This window comes from Bufo bufo, chromosome 2 (assembly GCF_905171765.1).
Source record: "Bufo bufo chromosome 2, aBufBuf1.1, whole genome shotgun sequence".
Lineage (NCBI taxonomy): Eukaryota > Metazoa > Chordata > Amphibia > Anura > Bufonidae > Bufo > Bufo bufo.
This window is the reverse complement of record NC_053390.1, coordinates 776,573,846-776,598,548: the sequence shown is the minus strand read 5'-3', so window position 1 is coordinate 776,598,548 and position 24,703 is coordinate 776,573,846. Positions and strand designations below refer to the sequence as shown.

The 24,703-nt window shown below is 45.4% G+C and overlaps 1 protein-coding gene across 1 annotated transcript in view; it reads left to right on the top strand.

The window, feature by feature from the left end:
- Positions 1-24,703, top strand: part of EVC2 (EvC ciliary complex subunit 2) — a 171,505-nt gene that overhangs the window by 8,581 nt on the left and 138,221 nt on the right. The window contains exons 3-4 of the mRNA XM_040419112.1: positions 7,618-7,760; positions 12,634-12,690. Of these exons, the coding sequence (XP_040275046.1) occupies positions 7,618-7,760; positions 12,634-12,690 (200 nt within the window). The remainder of the gene's footprint in view (positions 1-7,617; positions 7,761-12,633; positions 12,691-24,703) is intronic.

Below are 24,703 nucleotides of genomic sequence, written 5' to 3'. Positions count from 1 at the left end.
CTCCGTTCCGTGGTCCGCAAAAAAATAATAACCTGTCCTATTCTTGTCCGCGTTTTGCGGACAAGAATAGGCAGTTATATCAATGGCTGTCCGTGCCGTTCCGCAAATTGCGGAACGCACACGGACGCCATCCGTGTTTTGCGGATCCGCAATTTGCAGTCGGTCGTGTGCATGAGGCCTTAAAAAAACACTGGACTACACCCACGCATTTTGTGCCCAGTACATTGGGGTTTTGTTTTTTTCAATACCCAGAATTGTTTCTGAAGAATGTACCGTATGTTTACAAATACATAAATAGGATACAATGGGAAATACATTGTTGCATTTTGTGCTCCCCTCCCCCTTCATTGACTCAGAATGAAACAAAGGGTTGGAGGTTGTGCTCTAGTATTAGGCTCCTAATGTATGGAGCCCTTGTTTAGGTGTCCCAATGCCATAGCTGCTCCTCCACCTCTCGTGAATAAACTTTCCCCAATAGAAATTGGTGACATGTGGATTGGAGATGGATAAATGTCTGAAGGATGGGATCCCGCGCAGATCTAGAGTATTGGGGTGCTCGGTCTGCATATGCCCGTCACTGTCCATGGATTAGTGGATGGCCACAGGTTCTGCTCCAGGTTCTCCTGGAAAACAGCTTTAGGCCTATTGCACACGACCGTATGGCTTTTTCAGTGTTTTGCGGTCCGTTTTTCACGGATCCGTTGTTCCGTTTTTTGTTTCCGTTTCCGTTCTGTTTTTCCGTATGGCATATACAGTATACAGTAATTACATAGATAAAATTGGGCTGGGCATAACATTTTCAATAGATGGTTCAGCAAAAAACGGAACGGAAACGGAAGACATACGGATGCATTGCGTATGTGTTCCGTTTTTTTTGCGGACCCATTGACTTGAATGGAGCCACGGAACGTGATTTGCGGGCAATAATAGGACATGTTCTATGTTAAAACGGAACGGAAAAACGGAAATACGGAAACGGAATGCATACGGAGTACATTCCGTTTTTTTTTGCGGAACCATTGAAATGAATGGTTCCGTATACGGAACGCAAAAAACGGCCAGTAAACGGCAAAAAAAAAACCCGGCCGTGTACAGGAGGCCTTATACAGTAGGGTAGGTGACAGGAATTTGTGGCCAGCTATGAATGACCACCCCTGTAGTATAAGGACCACTCAAGCCTGCTGCCAGAATGAGAGCTGCTCTCTGTTCTGCCACAGAGAAGGGGGCTCCCAATATAAGGACCCCCCTCTATGATGCCCATATGCCCTAACAGAACATAAAGACATGGATTGGAACGACCCCTTTAAGGAGGCAAAGTGCTGAATCCATTCATCCCTTCAGCTATAATGGGGAATAACTGTGTGGGAAGAGACCACATACTCACTTTTGGGGGGTCCCAGGGGTCATACCCCACTAAACAGCCATTTATGACATAGCTATTGATATAGAGTAGGGGAATTCATCTTAGGACAGATGACCGCAGGGCAGAAGACTCTGAGACACTGTGGTAGTTTGAAAACAGTCGCAGCCATTACAGAGGACCTGTCCCCTCTACTGACATGTCTGTTTCAGCATATGGTTGTATTCGCCATGAAATTACAATGCTGAATCATGTTTTCTTGCAACACTTAATTTTGTCGTTCCTCCGTTATTCCTCCTGTAAATGCATATATAAACGGACAACTTGGTGTTATCAGTAGGGGGGGTGTCCTTACACCGTTTGAAACTGTACAAATCTGTAGGGACACGCTCCTTTGGCAGGGGGAACGATAGTGCTCAGTTGTCAATTGTTACATAGATTTCTAGGAGGAGTATCAGAGGAACAGCATAGTAGAGCATTCAAAGAGAAGAGTCTCCAGAATTGTTATTTTACTAGAACAGACTTTCCTAATAGATGGCGGGTCTCCTTTAAGGGGGCTCAAGGCTGTACTAATGACGAGAAAACTTTTTCTGGTGGAGTGGTGGTAGGGGGGCATTTAGTGTAGGCAGTGAGTCAGTCAGTATGTCACCCAGCTTTCAAGATTCCTTAATGACAAATCTGACTAACTACATGGCTATAGGGAAAAGGGGGCGTATATATTAGTGGATAATGGTGATGGACGAACATCTGCCAGGACTGTCCCATTCATACACAGATTTTCCATACAGGAATCTACTACAACTTCCTAATGGATTAATATAATTTTCTCTATATAACAACCTAAAGGGGTTATTTATTTATTTTATTTTACTCATTTATAAAGCTCATGATTAATGTAAAAATGGAAATCAGACATCATATAGTACATAACAACACCTTTCTAACAAATCTAGGACCAGCCCTGCACCTCACATGGCTCCAGAAACCTCCCCGTTTATTGCTCCAGTTCTGCTAGATTTATTTCAGGCTGGCAGTTCAGAGGATGTGTATTTTCTGCTGCAGCTTTCTCCCTATCACAGCTCAGGGGTTGTGTCCTTTCTGCTGCAGCTCTCTCCCTATCACAGCTCAGAGGACATGCCATTTTTGCTGCAGCTCTCTCCCTATCACAGCTCAGGGTGTGTGTCCTTTCTGCTGCAGCTCTCTCCCTATCACAGCTCAGGGGTTGTGTCCTTTCTGCTGCAACTCTTTCCCTATCACAGCTCAGAGGACATGCTATTTTTGCTGCAGCTCTCTCCCTATCACAGCTCAGGGCGTGTGTCCTTTCTGCTGCAACTCTTTCCCTATCACAGCTCAGAGGACATGCTATTTTTGCTGCAGCTCTCTCCCTATAACAGCTCAGGGTGTGTGTCTTTTCTGCTGCAGCTGTTTCCCTATCATAGCTCAGAGGGTGTGTCCTTTCTGCTTCAGCTCTCTCCCTATCACAGCTCAGCTGTTGTGTCCTTTCTGCTGCAGCTCTCTCCCTATCACAGCTCAGGGTGTGTGTCCTTTCTGCTGCAGCTCTATTCCTATAACAGCTCAGGGTGTGTGTCTTTTCTGCTGCAGCTGTTTCCCTATCACAGCTCAGGGTGTGTGTCCTTTCTGCTGCAGCTCTCTCCCTATCACAGCTCAGGGTGTGTGTCTTCTCTGCTGCAGCTCTCTTCCTATCACAGCTCAAAAGGATGTGCCCTTTCTGCTGCGGCTCTCTTCCTCTCACCGCTCAGGGTGTGTGTCCTTTCTGCTGCAGCTATTATCCTATCACAGCTCAGGAGGCGTGTTCTTTCTGCTGCAGTCTCTCCCTGCAGCTGTCACATCTTTTAACAGTAAGTACTGTAAATGGCATTTGAAGGATGGAACTGAGCACGTGCGACCACCTCAGTGAAGTGGACTGAGAAATAAGGACAGCAGGTGGTGCTATCCAGATCCATTTTTATTGTATATCTCAGTGGCTTTACTACATTTCTAATTACATGTACTGTCCTTCTGAAAGTATTTAGATCCAGGTGCTGGTTTGGAATATGTAGACTATTTTTCATGGGACAACTCCTTGCCAGTATAGATATTTACTGCCTGCAGCAATGGATTCTGGGAGATGTGGTCACATGACTATGTGATATTATACTGGCCATGTCTGTAGCCATAATAGGAATAGATTTTTTGGGGATCCTTCAGGTATGATGCTTAGTATTATCATTTGCAATATTTAAAAGGGTTTTCTGAATTTTTTTTAACTGATGACCTATACTCTGGGTAGGTCATCAGCATCTGATTGGTGGGGGTCCTACACCGGGGACCCCCGCCAATCAGATGTTTGAGAAGGCACCAGCAGTGGCGCCGTGGCTTCTCTCAGCAAACCAAGCACAGCGCCATACATTGTATAGTGGCTGAGCTTGGTATTGCAGCTCAGCCCCATTCACATGTGACCGGTGAATGTGACGTCACATGGCCTAGGAATACCGTGGCGCTACTGCCAGTGCCTGTGCCTCCTCAAACAGCTAATCGGCGGGGGTCCCGGGTGTTGGACCCCCACCGATCAGATACTGATAACCTATCCAGAGGATAGGTCATCAGTAGTCTTGAGCGAATCGAGCTTCGTATCATAGATCCAAAGTCAATTCGTTCAAAAACGTATGGGCTGCGCGTAGGCAAAATTAGTTTTTGCCCGAAGTCGTGCAAATTAATTTGGTATTCTGCTGCGTTTTCTATCTGCGTCTTTTAAACGATTTTAAAATAGGAATCCGAATTCGCTCAGTCTAAAATTCTTGGAAGAGCCCTTTACTAGTAGCGTGCTATCACCAACCATAGAAGGGTTAACGTCACGGTACGATCCCTTTCTACTCGGCGGCGTGTTTGCCCTTTCTGTAATCCATACCCTGTCGCGGGATTTAGCCCGTGTTCTGTACACTCATAAACCAGCTTGTCAATATTTGCGGTGCGGTCGCGGCCATTGATGAGCTGGATCCGCTCTGTGCTCGAGGGCTCGCGTGCACACAGGGCAGGGAACGGCTCCGTGACGGCTGTCCGTACTGGTCAGGCGAGTGTTTGGCATCTTAGAGACCGGCGTTTGTTTGACAAGGCGTGTGCGGCTCAAGGGGCTACATTAGTAACTGAGATGGCAACGCGTTGGGCGTAGGGTCATGGAGGCTGTAATTATTGACTTTGCTGGGCTGAGGAGCAACCCACAAATATTTGTGCACATTTTTTTAAAAAAATTCTTTTTTGCCGCTCCATAGGAACCAGGGAAACACGGCGTCTCCGCGGCCATTACTAACCGGCTTGTTAAGTGTAATTAAAGGTTCTTGACGTTCACAAAATAAAGACAAGTTAATGATAGGGTCTGAATGACAGACGCGCCTTTACAGCTCTGCTACATGTGAACTTTCCTTGTGGAAAATATCACGTCAAAATTATAGCCAAAAGCCATTTCCTCCAAGGCTTAGCTGGATATTACGGTTTTCTGACACAGCCGCAAATGATCGCATTTAATTATATCGTCTATTACATGGATGGTGAGGGATGCAAAGTGCCGCCAGGTAATGACTGGAATGCCGCAAGGAAGGACTTGTCCAGGAAAATAGATTTATTTTCAGAAGCATCAGCGCTCTTTTCCAGGGGACGCGTCTGGTATTGCAGTTCAGTCTCATTTAGGTGAATGGGGCTGAGCTGCAATACCGGACACAGCCTTTGGACAAGAGGGGCGCTGTTTGTGGGGAAAAAGAGCAAACTGATCCTTTAAGGCTCTGTGGTTGCCGCTCATAACTGAAACTGTGAAGCAGCGCTGCATCCGTTTTTATGAGGCGACATCAGTGTCCTGTTGGACCCCATGGACTTTTGAGGGGCTCTGTTGGGGTTCACAGATCATTTTCCATCAAATGTGACCTGTGGGATCTGTGACAGAGGTTACTGATTCAGCCGCCCCATTTTCAGATTTAAAGGGCGTGCCAGCTTTGTAAGACCCAGGTTTGTTAAAAGGGTCCCTTGATGAAAATCTAATTACAGGACCACCCCCCTCAGGGACATAGGTAGGGTTGCCACCTTTCCCAACAAAAAATACTGGGCAAGTTAAGCCACACCCCAACGGTTGTGGGGTGTTAAGTCGCTGTCATACTGTGGCTCCCAATAATATTAATCCCCCCCAGTAATATTAATGCCCCTATTAGTGCAGCCCAGAATTAATAATGCCCTAATTAGTGTCCCCCAGAATCCCAGAATTAATATTGTTCCCATTAGTGTCCCCATTAGTGCCCCCCAGAATTAATAATGCCCCCAGTAATAGTAATGCCCCCATTAGTGCCCCCAGTAAGAGTAATGCCCCCATTAGTGCCCCCCAGTAAAAATAATGCCCCCATTAGTGCCCCCCCCAGTAAGAATAATGCCCCCATTAGTGCCCTCCTGTAAGAATAATGCCCCTGTTAGTACCCCCCATTAAGAATAATGCCCCCATTAGTACCCTCCAGTAAGAATAATGCTCTCATTAGTGCCCTCCAGTAAGAATAAAGCCCCCCATTAGTGCCCCCAGTTTGGATCTGCCAAAAAAAAACAAAAAACACTCCCCTCCTCCATTTGCTCATGCCGCGGGGAACACTCACCGATGACTGGAAGTTCAGGACAGGACCTGCGCTCCAGCGTGATGACGTCTTACAGGTCCTGTCCTCTAGTCAGCAGCGCGAGCAAATGGAGGAGGTGGGTGCTTTTTTTTGTTTTAATTAACACCACGGGGGGAGGTAAAGGCTGCACTAATGAGTGCTCCTCAAAGGAAGCGTTCATTAGTAATAGTGCTTGTAGGAAAAATTACTGGCATCAGCAAAGCCACTAAAATAACCACCTTGCCAGAGAGATGCCGGCCGGGTGGCTGCCCTAGACCTAGGTGAGTAGCCGTAATTAGTGGGGGAACCCCGTACAGAGACATGAAGTTGTCTGTGTAATGCCTGGAAATGCCGGTCCTCCAGAGCAGGAATTGTACGCTATGGAGATTTATCAAACTGGTGTAAAGTAGAACTGGCTTAGTTGCCCATAGCAACCAATCAGATTCCACCTTTCATTTTGTAAAGGAGCTGTGAAAAATGAAAGGTGGAAGCTGATTGGTTGCTATGGGCAACTAAGCCAGTTCTACTTTACACCAGTTTGATAAATCTCCTCATATGTCTCTAGTCTATTGGCTTCTAAACCAGACAATCCCTCTAATACGGAGGTACGGAGGGGGTCTCCGTTCAGGATTCTCCTTTCAGTCAGTGCGTTGCACATACATGCCCAGTCATTTCAATGTTTCACTCATCCTGTGTAGGTGCTGTAATAACAGAATGATATTAGCCAGAGCAGAGCGCCCCTTTAATGTGTGTGACTAGCCGATCCTGTAACTAGCTGCTGGGATTTGCATCCCCAGCATTTCACGGTATATCTGCCGGTGGAATATCAGCTATTGTTTTACGATAGTGAATACATGCTGAAGAGCAGCCAGCATATACCCCGAGTGCAGCACTATGGGTGGGGGTTCACCTATAGGCATAGAATTTTCCCAACGTAAAGGGCCTCATTTATCAAAACGGTCTTTGTTGCCCATGGCAACCAATCAGAGCTCGCCTTTAATTTTTTCGGAACACTTAAAGAAATAAAAGGTGAGTTCTGATTGGTTGCTATGGGCAACCAAAACAGTTTCCTGTTAGACCGTTTTAATAAATGAGGCCCAATGTGTTGCTCATAGCAACCAATCAGATTCTAGAGTTCTGATTGGTTGCTAAGGGCTACACTGATGCTTTTTGTTTAAGCAGTTTATGCTTAAAAGGGTCCTCCGATCCCAAGGCAAATATAATTAAGGGCTGGAATGTATTAAACATTATCTATTCACCACTACTGTTCCAACGCTGAGGGTCCCGTCTCGGCTGCTTTCAGTCCCCTATGGACTGGAGGCGTGACATCTCATCTGTGGTCACTTGCACTGCTCAGCGGGGGCCTGTCCCCGAGTGCCACGTGGCTGAAGAGGCTCAGCGGTCAGTGATTGGTTGCAGTGATGACGGACAGGACAAAGGAGAGGCGCTGAACAAGTGAGTGGATTTCTCTCTGTATTCCAGCCATTAATGGATGTTGCCATGGGGGTTGGAGAACCCCTTTAAAGCCAATGTTGCGTTACAGGGCGTACAAGACTGAAATACCTAGAACATTACGGAATTCATTTTTTTCGTCTGTAGTAATGAAAGTGTCTCTTTCTTTTTATATTTTCCCAGATCAGAAATTGATGCCAAATGAGACATTAGACTTAATTCTAAACCCGCCATCCGCATCTGATCACTTGTGGACCCCGACCGTTCCTGCTGTAACGCCATGGATGAAAAGAAGGCAATTCAAACGAGCGGCAGTGACCCACAAAGTATGTAAAGGCTTTTAAAGGGGAAGGGCCTGTCACCTCTCCGCACATGTGTTATTAAAGGGGTTTTCCATAAGTTTTTTTTTTTTACTGAGTGATGACCTATCTTCAGCACACCTGGGACACCCGCCGATCAGCCGTTTGAGAAGGCACTGGTGCTCACAGTTGCACCACGGCCTTCTCCGTGCTCGCCAAGCCCAGCGCCGTACATTGTATAGTGGCTGTGCTTGGTATTGCGTTCAGCCCAATTCACTTCAATAGGACTGATCTGCGCCTAGGCCGTGTGACTAATCGCCGTTGCCTTCTCAAACAACTGATCGTCGGGGGTCCCGGGTGTAGGACCTCCACCGATCAGATACTGATGACCTATCCTGAGGATAAGTACTTGGAAAACCCCTTTATTTATAAAACCGCCTAAAAGAAAATTGGTTGCCATGGGCAACTTTTAGACAGTTTCATTAATCTTCCCAGTTAACGATCTTAGGGCTTCTTTTGCTTAGATTGTTCCATTTTGTCATTCCTCTATTATTCCTCCTGGTGATGCATTAAAGGGGTCGTGCCCAGTATGAAAGTCTTCCCCTATCCACAGGACAGGGAAAACGAACTGATTGGTGGGGGTCCGACTGCTGGGACCTCCTCCCATCACAAAAACTAGGATCCCATATTCATCTCCTGATGGAACGGCAGGCCGAGCATGCACCCTGCCACTCCATTCATTCTCTAGGAGAGATAGCCAAGCACTTGGCTGTCTCAGGCAGTCTCATAGAGTTGAATGGACTAGATTGGCTTGTTCCCCAGTGTTCAGACCCCCACCAATGAGACACTTACCCCCTATGCTGCGGATAGGGGATAAGTTGTTATATAATGGTACAATCCCTTTAATGATAACATAGGATGGCACAATAGAATACATAGGTCTCAACATTTAAGCCTGCCCCATGACTGCCCTGAAACATCCAGGAAATGCTCATAAACAACCCACTTTGGGGGTAAATTTGCACAAGCCCCACACCTTTTCCAGTAGGACCTGCCACTTTCCGGTGATTGTTGGCAGCTAGGAGAATTTCTTAAAGCAGACATGTCCGGAGAGCCGACAGGTATCTCAATATTGACTGACATAACATTTGAATCCCGAATCTTGTGAAGTTCTAAACCCTGTCCTCGTTCTGTCGGGAACGTCTCGTTTAATGCAAATTTCCCCCACGCCTCCACAACGGCACCACCTGGAGGATAACCCGCCTTCTCAGGGACAGGAAACAACTGTGAGATCAGCCAATAAAAGGCCCCCTCCCTCTTACCTTCTCCAGTTGTTTCCTGTTCCTCTGAAGGCGGGATCATGGATCAGCTGGAGCGCAGGGCCTTTGGTTTGTTAACTTAGCTAGTCCGGAGGGCCGCTGCAGGAGGAGGGATCGTGGAGCAAGGCGGATCGCTCCTCCCTCCTCTCGGTGTAAGTCCGGCGTGTTCCGGCAACCCCGGGCATTTTTTTTGCGTTCCTGGAATAGGAACCGTTGAGGCACTAGAAGGGAGCGCTCCCGTTTTCGCACGCGCGAACGCTGATGTAACGCAGGGCGCGACGTGAAGCGCGCTGATGTCATCGCGCAACCAGGAAGTGGATTTAAAAAAGGAGAACGTGGGTTCCACATGTTCTCCTTTCATGGTGGACACAGAGTGATTCCTGCTGGCAGCATGTCTCTGCAAGGGGAAAGTGATACCGCCCGCAAATCCACTGATGCCTCCAGGCCCTCTAGCTTGGGGAGAGAAAGCATTAAAGGGGAACCGTCCCAAAGGAAGAAATGTGCTATATGCAAAAAGGCTCTCTCTGCCTCTGCCAAAAAATCTCTGTGCCCAAGGTGTATTAATAGGGTAGTCTCTGAGGAAACTCCCTCCCTGGTAGACAGCTTTAAGAACCATGATTAAAGAGGAAGTAGGAGCAGCGGTTGATGCAAAACTTTTGGCCATGGCCCCCAGAGCCTCAACTTCAAATACCCCTACTCCGGAAGATCAGGCGCCTGACCTTGATGAGGGGGAAGTTTCTTCTGATACAGACTCTAACGTCTCAGAAAATGCTCAAGGTCGTCCGCTCTGTTCTATTGAGGAGACTGAATATCTCTTAAAAACTATCAGAGCTACGATAAATTTGGAAGAACCCAGAGAACCTCTTTGGCAGTTTAGTTGAGGTCATGGTCAGGAGACACTGCGTCTAAAAATAGGTTATGTTCCCTACCATGTGAAGGTGATCGGGTGTTTGGCACTGCATTAGACGACATCATGGAGAAAGCCTCGGACAGAAAAAAGGGGTTTCCTAGGGAGTCCAAATTCTTCCACCAAAGGCGCTCCTTTCACCCCCAAAGACGTACTAGATTTGACCCAAAGAGAAAGGAACCCAGTACTTCCTGGCAGTACCCAAGACATGGGGGTATCTTCAGATATTTTATATGTATTGTAATGTTATGTTTAGGCCATGTATTCCAGCAAGAGGAGGCAAGGTTGGCAGGAACAGGGCTAACCACCTTGTTCCTCTTCTCTTGGTAGGAATGGGCTGGTCCTGCTTTTTTGGGCGGGATAGTTAGAGTCCAGACAGCAAAGAGATAGGAAGCACATGCTAGAGCTCCTTCTCCAAGGGACCGTATCTAGGAGATTGCCACAGTCAAGAACACTGCTTCCAAGAACCTGCAGAAGTCTAGACAGCAGAATGATCAGCAAAATTATTGCTTTACAGACCCTGTTGCTGGTGAGGGACTACAGCTCAGACACCCGTCACCTAGAATATCCACCAGACCAACTCCAAGCCTGTATCTCACAGTAGACTCCTATATCCTACTAGTGCCATTTAAATTACACTTCAACCAGCCGCCATAAATCTTCATTTGGTGTCAGAATCTGCAATTTGTACCTTCCACTGCCGGATGTGCTACAAGTTATATTTTGCACCAAGTAAAGTGAGACTTTTATACTTTTACTTCCGGCCTGATTCTTCAGATCACCTTTCCACTGCACCAATCCCCAGGGAGCAACGGCCTGAGGAAGTACACTGTGACACAACACCTCATCAGGGCCACTACCACTCCTATCCTCTGCACCAGCTCCTCAGGAGGCTCTCTGGATATATAGCCAGCCAGTAAATCGGGTAATCTGCAAGTGACACGTGAGGTCTCTGTGCTACCCCGATGTTCTCCGCTTCTTCCCAAACTCTTGTTCATCGATTTCTACATTTTTGCTTTTTTCTTCTCCTTACATTCATGTTAAAATAATGTGCCTTCTTGTCACAGCAAATTATTTGTGTTCTCGTCAAAGGAAATCAATAACTAATTTTCTGCTGCTCTCTTACACGGGTAGTTGAGCAGCTGCTCTTAAAATGTGAATATTTGCGCTGTGCAGTTGGCTCGGTGCTGAGGGGGGTTTCAGTACTAGAAGCAATGCATTAAACTGAATGTGAATCACGGACTGTGCAGTAGTTTTGTCTGAGTTACTTTAACTTTTGGGCTCAGAAAAGGTGTCTGTATACTGTAGTCCTTTCCATGACAGACACCTTTTCTGAGCCCAAAAGTTAAAGTAACTCCTTGTATCTAGAAAAGAGGGCTACGGGAGTCAAGCAAAGTAGTTGCCCCCTCCTATTGCTATTTTCATATACAGCCAACATAATACTACCATAGGGTGCAGTGTCAAGAATAAAGCCAGCATCATACCATAATACCGCTATATAGCTCACATTTCCCAAACAATATCACCACACACTGCTAAATAATACTCAATGGTTTTGGCTTGCTCTTCAGGCTCCTGTCCTGATGGATCCTCAGGACGCGGGCCAATTGCTCACTTACCCTCCCTCCACAAATGAGCCCTGTCCATCTTTCTACATGTTAGAACTATACAGCATTAGGCCTCTTTCACACGACAGTATGGCTTTTTCAGTGTTTTGCGGTCCGTTTTAAACGGATCCGTTGTTCCGTTTTTTGTTTCCGTTGTGTTTCCGTCTCCGTTCCGTTTTTCTGTATGGCATATACAGTATACTGTAATTTCATAGAAAAAATTGGGCTGGGCATAACATTTTCAATAGATGGTTCCGCAAAAAACGGAACGGATACGGAAGACATACGGATGCATTTCCGTATGCATTCCGTTTTTTTGCGGACCCATAGATTTTAATGGAGCCACGGAACGTGATTTGCGGCCAAATATAGGACATGTTCTATCTTTCTACGGAACGGAAAAACGGAAATACGGAAACGGAATGCATACGGAGTACATTCCGTTTTTTTTGCGGAAGCATTGAAATGAATGGTTCCGTATACGGAATGCAAAAAACGGCCCGCAAAACGAAAAAAAAAAACGGTCGTGTGAAAGAGGCCTTAAGGGGGTTTTCCACCTTTAATGAAGTGATGACCTATCTTCACAATAGGCTATCTCTGGCTGATTGATGCGGGTCTGACACCCTGACGGTCAGCATCAGCCATTCAAGCCAATGACGGGGATGCGGGGTGTCGGACCCCTGCTGTTCAGCCAGTGATAGGCCATAACTTAATAAAAGGTGGACAGCCCCTATAATGGAAAAAATAAATACAAAATCCTATAGGACTGGGTGCCAATCATGGATAATGGTCTCATAAATGGTTTCACTGGCCAGGGTGGTCATTTACTCCTTGTTAGGACATCTCCTTAAATCATTTACCCCTGTGCAGGGTAAGGGAAGCAAAAAAGCACCAAGTGCTATTTGGAGATGGGATGGCGGCCTTATCTGGGGCAATCCAGCGGTAACTGCTGGTTTATCTAAAGTTAGTGCCCCCTATTCTTTCGTCTATGAGCAGCTTTTTTTCTTTATTGCTTCTTAGACTTGAGGTTATAATGTTTCATTTAATAATTTTTTTTTTTTTTATAGTCTCGAGATGTCTTGTCATCTAGTATTGGAGGTGTAACATTCCAGAAATGTGCAACGGTGAGTATTGTCATACCGTAATGTGAATTCATAGTGGAAAGATACACACGTAAAAATATAAATTAAATTCCAAGAATTACAAATTTTTGTTCAGATTGAAGTGAGGTGAACGCCTTCCTTTTTGTATCATTTCTACCATTGAAGATGACTAATGATAACCATAGATCTAAGCTGTTGGACAGAGGAACATTCACCTGCCTGCCGTCTTCCCCGACTGTCCTATAAAAGGGGTTTACCGGGGCTCCTATATTGATGAGCTAGCCTCAGGATAGGACATCAATATCTGATCGGTGGGGGTCCGACACCCTGCAATGCCACCGCTCAGCTCAAAGGTTGCACAGCGCCGTACATCATATAGTGGCCGTGCTTGGTATTGCAGCTCAGCCCCATTGACTTGACTTACAGTATTTTGATGGAAACAAACTATCGGACGTACACCTTTCAACCACCCCGACCCATTAGAGAAGGCTGGAATAGTCTAGCTGTATCCATAGACATATGATTGTCAGCAGATCCAGAAGAAATCAGCAGATAATATATATCTATGACCCTTAGGCTACTTTCACATCTGCACTTTCTCTTTCCGCTATTGAGATCCGTCATCCTTCCGTTTTGTCCCCATTCATTGTCAATAGGGACAAAACTTAACTGAACGAAACGGAGTGCGCCAGAATGCATTCCGTTACGTTTGGTTGCGTCCCCATCGCGGACAGAATAACGCTGCAAGCAGAGTTTTTCTGTCCGCGATGTGGAGCGGAGCAAAACGGATCCGTCCTGACACACAATGTGAGTCAATGGGGACGGATCCGTTTTCTCTGACACTATCTGACACAATAGAAAACTGATCCGTCCCCCATTGACTTTCAGTGGAGTTCATGGCGGATCCGTCTTGGCCATGTTAAAGATAATACAACCGGATCCGTTCATAACGGATGCAGATGGTTGTATTATCGGTAACGGAAGCGTTTTTGCTGAACCTGCCGGATCCAGTAAAAACGCTAGTGTGAAAGTAGCCTTAGCAGAAAGGGTCTTTCAGGAGCCACAGGACCCCCTGGGAATTTCAGCTGATCATGAATGGGACTGTGCTGCAGTTCCCTCTACAATGGGTGGCCAAAGTGACGCTGCACAAGGAGAAACTGCGATATAGAGAGCGCTAAATTAGTACAATGTCCCCTTCATTGTCAGGATTGGAGGGGATCCCAGAGGTCAGACTCCCACCGACCATAAAGTCATAGCTTATCCTAGAAATATGCCGTGACTTTATAAGGTGGGAATAACCCCTTTTAAAATTCCAAAATAAAGAGAAATAAGGTACCTGGAACCAGCACAAGAATCTAATGGCTTCCTAATCTAAGGATCAAGAAGTTGCTTAATGGGGGCATCTAAAAGTCTGAAACTAACACTTATTTATTCAGGTTACTTGAAGGGGTTGTGTCAGGAAACATATTTTACATTTTTCAAATCAGCTCCTAGATTTGAATACTTTTATAATTGCATGGTGTAATGAAAATTTTAGCATAACCACTAAGTTATTCAATAAAATGTATCTGTATAGCGCCACCTGCTTTTTGTTTGTTTTTTCTTATTTTTTTTGTCAGTCGCACTGAGGTGGTCGAACGTGTTCAGTTTAAATCTTTAGCTGCCACCAGCCATGTGTTCAGTTAGAAGAGAGGAGAGAGCTGCAGCAGAAAGGACATGCCCCCTGGGCTGCAGCAGAAAGGACATGCCCCCTGGGCTGCAGCAGAAAGGACATGCCCCCTGGGCTGCAGCAGAAAGGACATGCCCCCTGGGCTGCAGCAGGAAGGACATGCCCCCTGGGCATCAGCAGAAAGGACATGCCCCCTGGGCATCAGCAGAAAGGACATGCCCCCTGGGCTGCAGCAGGAAGGACATGCCCCCTGGGCTGCAGCAGGAATTGCATGCCCCCCTGGGCTGCAGCAGAAAGGACATGCCCCCTGGGCTGCAGCAGAAAGGACATGCCCCCTGGGCTGCAGCAGAAAGGGCATGCCCCCTGGGCTGCAGCAGAAAGGGCATGCCCCCTGGGCTGCAGCAGAAAGGGCATGCCCCCTGGGCTGCAGCAGGAAGGACATGCCCCCCCTGAGCTGCAGGGCTAAAGATAATCTAGCAGTGCAATTGCAGGAGATCTCTGGATCTATATGAGTTCTTGCTTTGTTAGAAACTTATTTTCATGTACTATATCATATCTGATTTTCTTTTTTTACATCAGTCATGGCAGGACCTCTTTAAAGGGGTTTTCCAGGAATTAGATATTGATGATCTATCCTCAGGTCAGGAGCTATGCTCAGGACAGGTCATCTATATGTGATTAGTGGGGGTCTGACACCCGGCACCACCACCAATCAGCTGTTTGAAGAGGCCATGGAGCTCGGACGACCTCTTCATACTATAGTAACCACAGCGCCATACATTGTGTACTGGCTGTGCTCGGTACTGCAGCCCAGTAAATAATACAGTATACAATACAGGTGCCATCAGTACATTAATACATTGTACCTGGAAATCCATTTAATTTACCCCCTTTCCCCTTCCCCCCAATCACTTCTATACATAAATGTATTAGCAGGAATCATTCTTGCATTTGACATCATATATATAGATAAGACCCATAGATTACCCTGCAATCTTCCCGAATAATATGTTGACATTTACTGTCCAATTCTATGGGCAGACAGTGATTTGCGCTCCCAGGAATTAATATGGCAGAGCTTTATCAAATCTGTTAAACCGGGATTGTGACTGCCACAATGGAGGCTTTAATTCCTAGGCAGAATTAGTTAGTTATGAGCGTTCTACATTTCCTGATTGTCTGCCATGGCTCAGCTCGCTATAATCCTGTCTCTGCCTCCGAAGATGTCTCGAGCCGTGTTAATAACTGATGGAGGGCCACGTGAATAGGAATATGACCACGGTGTCACATATTATTTGAAACGAGGACAGGAGTTTTTTTCAGGGCCGAGGCTGTATATGAAACTAGAGACCCCGCAGAGTAATGACCATGAGCCATCGAGTATCGGGATATTCTTATGTGTCAAATACAGTGACGAGGGGTCTTATAAGTTTGCCGTTTGGTCCGAGTGTTTATGCTGGAAAACTAGAGGAATAGCATTTAGAATTTTGCCCCCATGCACATACAGCTGCCACCCCTCTGTGTCACGGCTGTCAGCTGCTAATCTCCCCATGGGCAGTGTCAGCTGTACTAAAAAATAACTCCGATTGCATAAGATGTCATGTAAACCGGCTTGAAGAAAAATGAATCCAATAATAGATGTATAATAGTCTAGAAACTAATAGTTTTTGTCAAGTTTAAAGAGATTGTCTTGAATTAAAAAAGAAATAAAAAAATCCCCCTACTGAGGCTACTTTCACACTTCCGTCGCCGGAACTGCCTGCCGGATCAGGCAAAACGTATGCAGACTGATGGCATTAGTAAGACTGATCAGGATCCTGATCAGTCTTAAAAATGCCTAATCAGTCGAAATAATGCATTGAAATGCCGGATCCGTCTTTCCGGTGTCATCCGCCAAAACCGATCCGGCATTTATTTTTTTTCACCCTTTTTTCAGTCTGCGCATGCGCATACCGGAAGGACGGATCCGGCATTGCGGTATTCTGAATGCCGGATCCGGCACTAATACATTCCTATGGGAAAAAATGCCGGATCCGGCATTCAGGCAAGTCTTCAGTTTTTTTCGCCGGAGATAAAACCGTAGCATGCTACGGTTTTCTCTTTTGCCTGATTAGTCAAAATGACTGAACTGAAGACATCCTGATGCAAACTGAACGGATTTCTCTCCATTCAGAATGCATAGGGATAAAACTGATCAGTTATTTTCTGGTATAGAGCGCCTGTGACGGAACTCTATGCCGGAAAAGAAAAACGCTAGTGCGAAAGTACCCTTACCTACTTGCCACCGCTCTGTGGCTCCCGGACTGACTTTATGACAAACAATCCAGTACCACATCTTAGTAAGTGCCACCAGTTATACCGTGCACATAAGGAACCCGCTTTCCTGCAGCAAATGATATATTATTCCACTTGACTCCATAATGCAAAGATTATCTTCTTTTGCATTAAGGCTAAATGCACGCCATCAGGATTGCATGCGGATTTTCCGCCCGGATTTGCATGCTGAAAATCCGCACCGTAGGTCATGTAGATTGTATTCTATGAGAATTTGAAATTCTCATGTACACGATGCAGATTTTTTTTTCCGTGCGGATTTTGACCTGCGGTGTGGATTTTTAAAATCCGCAACATGTCAATTTATTTTATTTTTCTTGACCTGATTTTCTCCATTCACTTCAATGCAGAGAGTAAAATCTGCAGTAAATCCGCACCAATGGATTTTCCTGTGAACACTTGCGCATTCTCCGCACATAAATCCTGAACGTGTGCATTTACCCAAAAAGGGTTTGTCTCACTTCAGCAAATGCCATTTATCATGTAGAAAAAGTTATTGCAAAGCACTTACTAATGTATTGTGATTCTCCATATTGCCTCCCTTGCTGGCTGGATTCATTTTTCTATCACATTATGCACTGCTCATTTCCATGGTTACCACCACCCTGTAATCCAGCAGCGGTGGTCGTGCTTGCACACTATAGGAAAAAGCACCAGCTTCTCTGGTGGCTGGGACCGTGGGAGCGCACATAGGCCAATGCTTTTTCTGGCCGTGTGCTCCCCTTATCACTCGAATGGGTCCGCAATCCGGAGCTGCGGTGTGGAACGGAGGCATGGAACCCTACGGAAACACTACGGAGTGCTTCCTTGGGGTTCCTCTCCGTGCCTCTGCACCGTAAAAAATTAAACATGTTCTATTTTTTTGCAGTGCAGCAGACTGATCATGGACCTATTTAAGTTGAATGGGTCTCGATCCGTCCCGGTCGCCGCAGGGACGTTGCCCGTGCATTGGGGACCGCAAATTGCGGTCCCCAATGCACGGCACGGCCGTACAACGGCCGTGTGGATGAGGCCTTAAAGAGGTTGTCCCATGAAAAATATTCAAATCGGCCCCTGGATCTGAACACTTTTGTAATTTCATGTAATTAAAAAGGTAGTTTTAGCCACTGAGTTATTTAATTTAAAAAAAGATGAAAAAGAGGGCATCAGGTATGTTTTCTGTATGTTCCCTAGTTAACCCCTTCCTGCCCTGCGTCATACATGTAAGGCGCTGGATGGGTCTTTTAAAGATGGCGCCCGCTCTCGAGCACAATGAACTTTACACGATATTCAAATGTTTCGAGTTTCACCTGTATTAAATAGTGCCATTAGAAAGTACTACTTGTCCTGCAAAAAACAAGCCCTTATATGTCAAAGGAAAAATAAAAAAAAGTTATGATTGGGAAGGCAGGGAATGAAAAACAAAAATGCTAAATCCTCAGGGGGGAAAGGGTTAATGTTCCATATTTTTTTTTCCTTCAGAACTATTTCGCCATCTTTAATCTCTTTATTCTCGGGCTAAATAGATAACTGGTCGGCACTGCTTCCAGCAATGTGCGGTGCGCGTGTCAACGGGCTGGCGTCCCAGGAAACAAAGACCGGCACTTCGCAGTAGATATCTTTTGGTATGGTAAATTTATCTTGGGCTGTCAACTTCTTGATGGTCGGGGGTTATGTGCGCTGCTGCAGTCCATAACTGGCCTCACTGTGATGTGCCCCCAAGTGGCACGCCACAGCTGGGTCACGTCTAGCTTGGGGACACGTCACCGCTGAGGCCAGTCGTTGTCTGCAGTTACGTACCTGACTGCGTTCATGCAAAGTTGACAAACATGGAGTGAAGACAACCCAGGAGCCACAGAGTCAGAATGAAGCAGCAGAAACCATCAGCTTTGGCTAAAAATCTTTTTTCAATAGGTCTTTATAAAAAACAAAACGTTCAGCCGTCTCTGAGTTACAAGGTTAAAAATCAAATATTATTATTTTTTTTTAATCCCCCTCATCTGACAGCTCATGTGTGGCTCTTATCTCTGATCTCCTAACCTCATAAAGACTCATCATAGCTCAATTCATATCAAACTGATAAGAATATGCCTGAAATAAGTGTTTATGAGGTCGGGAGATCAGAGATAAGAGCTACACATGGGCTGTTAGATGAGGGGACTTAAAAAAAAAAAAAAAAAAAACTGACTGCTTGGAGAAAGACTGATTTTTAACACTGTTACTCAAAAATGGCTGAACATTTTTAATACAGACTAAGACCTCATGCACACGGCCGTTGGGCCGCCGGCTGTGAGCACCACGCATCACGGATGTGGACCCATTCACTTGAATGAGTCCGCAATTCCGGAGATGCGGAACGGAGTCACAGAACGGAACACCGGAAGCACTACGGAGTGCTTCCGTGGTGTTTCGTTCCGTTGTTCTGCACCGCAAATAAATTGCGGTCCCCAATTTACGGAACGGCCTCCCAACGGCCGTGTGCATAAGGCCTAATTGAAAAAAGATTTTTAGCCCAAAATGAATGAAATACAATCATTAAAATATTCCCCCAAAGGTGTACATAGCCTATAAGAAAAAAAAATCTGGACAACTCTATTAGTCTCTACTAATACTAAAATAGAAAATTTTATTTTTATAGAAATAGTGCAAAATCTTATACAGGGAAATCATATAACAAAACTCAGAATAACCCCATTCCTCTACTAAATGTCACTTTTCGCTTTAAAGCTAATATCCACCATCATTTCCAGATATATATTTATATAAGGCCTCATGCACACGACTGTATGCCACGTCCGTGTGCATTCCGTATTTTGTGGAACGGAACAGCTGGCCCCTAATAGAACAGTCCTATCCTTGTCTATAATGCGGACAATAATAGGACATGTTCTATTTTTTTTGCAAAACGGAAATACGGTCATACGGAAACGGAATGCACACGGAGTACCTTCCGTTTTTTTTTTTTTTCCCAGACCCATTGAAATGAATGGTTCCGGAAACAGTCCGCAAAAAATACGGAACAGACACGGAAAGAAAATACGTTTGTGTGCATGAGCCCTAAGTGTCTGTGTTTGTCACACATGGACATCCAAATCCATCCATTCTCTTTACATGCTTGCATGCGGCCACCACAAGGGGGAGCTCACCGCATGAGGGGGTTATCAAGCTATTTAGCGAGCCCTGTATATGCGGGAACATCCCCCTAGTGGTGGCTGTTGGTAAATGCTATCGTGTGATGGAAAGCAGTTCAGTGGTCCACTCCGTTTTATCACAGGTCTCACGGCAGACACGTTCATCAACACATTTGCATAACGTAGACGTGGCATGAAAGGGTTACAGGCGATGATACGTCCCTGTGTGGTGCTGTTTACAGACTTGGCACTGCATACTCATTAACACATGCTGCAGATTCCTCTCCGTCGCTACCTGTTCGCAGCCGCTCTCCCACTGATTGCGTTCCGCTGTTAACTTGTCTGGTTCTTTGTTGCTGTGGATGCATCTGAGCACCTTTCCCTGATTAAACCTTCATTAGGCATGAGAGCATTTGTGTTAAGAGATTATTTTTAGATCCTATATTAGTCAGCGGAATCCATCAGAGCCCTCTGTCGTCGCCTTTTATATTCCGAACTTGCTTTTCACACCCGCATTTTGCCAATTAGCCACAAAGTGAGAAAACTTTCACTGTTAAATTGATGACGCAACATTCAACACATTCCAGTCCTGCTACTCTCAAGATCATGGCAAGGTGCAGACAATGCATTCGGAAAGCCTTCAGACTCTTTCACTTTTTTGACATTTTGTTCCTCCTTGTGCTGAAATAAAAAAATAAAAAAAGTTTTCCCCCATGAATACAACATTTTAGAAATGTTTGCAAATTTATTAAAAAGGAAAAACTGAAATTTTGCATCGTATTCAGGCCCTTTGCTATGACACTTGAAAGTTAGCTCTGGTTCTTCCATTTCTCTTGATCATCTTTGAGATGTTTCTACACCTTGATTGGAGTCCACTTGTGGTCAATTCAGTTGACTGGACATGATTTGGAAAGACAGCTCTGTCGATATAAGGGCACATAAAAGACAATGCATATTAGAGCAAAAACCAAACCATGAAGAGGAAAGGACTGCCTGTAGAGCTCAGAGACAGGATTGTGTGAAGGTACAGACGTGGAGAAGGGTCCAAAAAAAAAAAAATTCTGCGCCACTGAAAGTCCCCTGAATAATTCTTAAATGGAAGAAGTTTGGAACAACCAGGACGCTTCCTAGAGCTGGCCAGCCCTCCAGGCTAAGTAATTGGGGGAGCATGGCCTTGGTACGATAGGAGACCAAGAACTCAATGGTCACACTTAGAGATGAGTGAATCAAAGCTGACTAAGGCCCCTTTCACACGAGTGAGAATTCCGGGCGGGTGCAATGCATGAGTGCACTGAATCCGGACCCATTGACTTCAATGGGGCTGTGCAGATGAGCGGTGATTTTCACGCATTACTTGTGCGTTGCGTGAAAATCGCAGCATGTTCTATATTCTGTGTTCTTCACGCAACGCAGGCCCCATAGAAATGAATGGGGATGCGTGAAAATCGCACAGCATCCGCAAGCAAATGCGGATGCAATGCAATTTTCACGCATGGTTGCTAGGAGATGATGTTAGTAAAGTGATAAAATTCAATTTACTGTATTATTTTCCCTAATAACATGGTTATAAAGGAAAATAATAGCATTCTTAATACAGAATGCTTACTAAAATGTTGTTTGAGGGGTTAAAAAAAGAAATAAAATAACTCACCTCATCCTCTTGTTCGCGCAGCCGGCATAGTCTTCTTTCTTCATCTTTCAGGACCTGCAAAAGGACCTTTGGTGACCTTTGATGTCAGCGCAGGTCCTGTGAATGAACATAGAAGGATCTTCTATCTTCATTCAGCAGGACCTGTGCTGATGTCACCTCGCTCACCACGTGGTGAGCGCTATTACGTCATCAAAGGTCCTTTTGCAGGTCCTGAAAGAAGAAGAAAGAAGACGATGCCGGCTGCGCGAACAAGTGGATGAGGTGAGTTAATTTATTTTTATTTTTTAACCCCTCAATTGACCTTGTACTATGCATTCTGTATTCAGAATGCTATTATTTTCATTTATAACCATGTTATAAGGGAAAATCATAAAATGAATAGAACACCAAACCCAAACCCGAACTTCAGTGAAGAAGTCCGGGTTCTGGTCTGGGTACCACATTCAGTTTTTTCTCCCGCACGTGCAAAACGCATTGCAGTTGCGCGGAAAAAACTGAACATCGGAACGTCATCGCAGTCAAAACTGACTGCAATTGCGTGCCTACTCGTGCGGTTTTCCCGCAATGCACACGCGACGCATCTGGAGCCAATCCGGGACGCCCATGTGAAAGAGGCCTAGGTGGAATTCGATCCGAATTTCAGGAATTATTCGATTCGCACCGAATCTGAATTTCCTCACGCTTCGTGGTAACGAATCACATTGTTTGCTAAATGCTGCTGCATGTGTGAGGAACATGGAGCAAGGAACTCTGGGAAGGCGGGATCACCCATAATGCCATGCATGCAGCCAATCAGCAGCCAGCCAGCCCCTGTGATGTCACAGCCCTATAAATAGCCTCAGCCATCTTGGATTCTGCCATTTTTCCAGCGTACTTAGTGCAGGGAGTGACGTCAGCAGGCGCTAGGGACAGTGCTAGAAAAGACTTCATTGTGCAAAAAAAAACTATTTACAAGTTCAGGGAAAGATTATTTAAGGTGTAGGGAAAGGATAGGAGGAATCACTCCACAGCATTTATGTAGAACAGGGTTCAGTAGGGGAGGTTACAGCCTGGATAAGGGTACTTTCACACTAGCATTAAAGTTTTCCGGTATTGAGTTCTGTCACTGGGGCTCAATACCAGTAAAAAACTGATCAGTTTTATCCTAATGTATTCTTAATGGAGAGCAATCCGTTCAGTATGCATCAGGATGTCTTCAGTTCAGTCACGGGATTTGGCCGGAGAAAATACTGCAACATGCTGCGGTATTTCCTCCGTCCAAAATTCCGGAACATTTGTCGGAATGCCGGATCCAGCATTATTTTCCATTGAAATGCATAGACCAAGTGTTAAGGCAAAACGGATCTGGTTTTCCGGTCTGCGTATGTGCAGACCTTTTAAAAATGCAAAAAAAATAAAAAAATACCGGATCCGTTTTTCCGGACGACACCGGAGAGACGGATCCGGTGTTTCAATGCATTTGTTAGACGGATCCGCATCCGGATCCGTCTACAAATGCTATTCCGGATCCGGCAGGCAGTTCCGGCGACGGAACTGCCTGCCGGATCTTCACATGGTAAGTGGGAAAGTACCCTATTAGGAGCAATCCTATTACACCTTGCTGCACTGACTGGGGATCCAAATTGCCATTATACAGCTCTGTAATTCCAGCAAACCATTTTTATTGGGGTGCAAGTGCTGATTGATACAGGCATTAACAGGGTTTATAACAAGGCAATATTTCTACGTCTTTATTAGCCCTTGTGCGGTGCAGTTATATATATGTTCTAAAGCATTTTTTGTCGTGTATTAGTGGCAAAAGAAAAATATATTTGCTATTTAGCGATGTAGTTATATGTTGTAAAGCCTTTTGTGTCGCGTATAAGTGGAAAAAAATAAGGGCCTATTTGCCGTTCAGTGGTGCAGTTATATGTTCTAAAGCCCTTTTTTATGTGTATTAGTGGGACAAAAAAGTATTTTCCGTTGTGTGGTGAAGTGAGAAAATTACAGCCCTTTTTGGGGTGTTTTAATTTCCTATTTATTTATTAGATTTTTTTGGCATTAGCAATACTGATGGATTACTGACCAACAGTGATGGTCAGTTTGCAGTGATCGCCAGCGAACACATGCGGGCTGCCATCTTTAGTAAGGTAGACTCACCCGTCCGGCGATGCACATTATCTGTGCCGGGAGCCGGTCTGAAATCAAATGCAGTCACCGGGAGCGGGCAGTTTCGAGAACAGCCGCCGGGGGCCTTCATCGGGCTGTTCTCGAGACTGCCTGCTCCCGGTGACTGCATTTGATTTCAGACCAGCTCCCGGGACAGGCACTTGCCGGACGGGTGAGTCTACCTTACTAAAGATGGCAGCCCGCATGTGTTCGCTGGCGATCACTGCAAACTGACCATCACTGCTGACCAAATGCTGACCGAGTGAAGGCGGATGCTCCACAGACAGGATCTGTTTTTTGTGGGTTATTGTTCTGACGAATCAGAGGAAGGGCAAAATAATCAGTGACGTCAACACCAACTTACTGCTGACACCCTCTCCACTCTGTCGGGGGCTCTACTTGTATAAGCGTTTAATAGAACAGGTTCTGTAGACATCTATGTGGAATCATCTGACGACTGTGTAAAAGGACTGCGCTTCTTCTTGGCGCTAACATCAACCTGTAAGGCGGAATTCACAGTTGAGTTGTTTGGTCAGTTTTGACCCTATGACTGCCCAAATAAGTAAAGTGTGCAGTGATTCTAAGAGTGACGCCTGTCATCTGAATGTCATACGGACTCACAGTATTATTTCACTACCACAGCAGACTCCCTATGAGTGTTACTGCAAGGCACAGTGTTCTACACCACTATAAAGGCACAGTGTTCTACACCACTATAAAGGCTCTCTGCAGCCAGGAAACAGCTGTTTTTTAACGCGATTCACCGCAAATAAATTCGTATCGAACTGAGTTTTTTCAATAAATTCGGTGAACCGGCCAAATCGAATTTTTGAAAAATTCGCTCATCTCTAGTCACACTGGCTGAGCTCCAAAGATTCTATGTGCAGATGGAAGAAACTTTTAGAAGGTCAACCATCAGTGCAGCACTCCCCCAATCTGCGCTTTATGGCAGAGTAGCCAGAAAGAAGCCTCTCCTCAGTAAAAGACATCCCTCTTAAAGTTTGCAAAAAAATAAAAATAACTAATGTACTCTCGAACTGTGAGAAATTCTCTGGTCTGATGAAAATAGGATTGAACTTCTAAGCATCATGTCTGGAGGAAACCAGGTACTGCTAATCACCT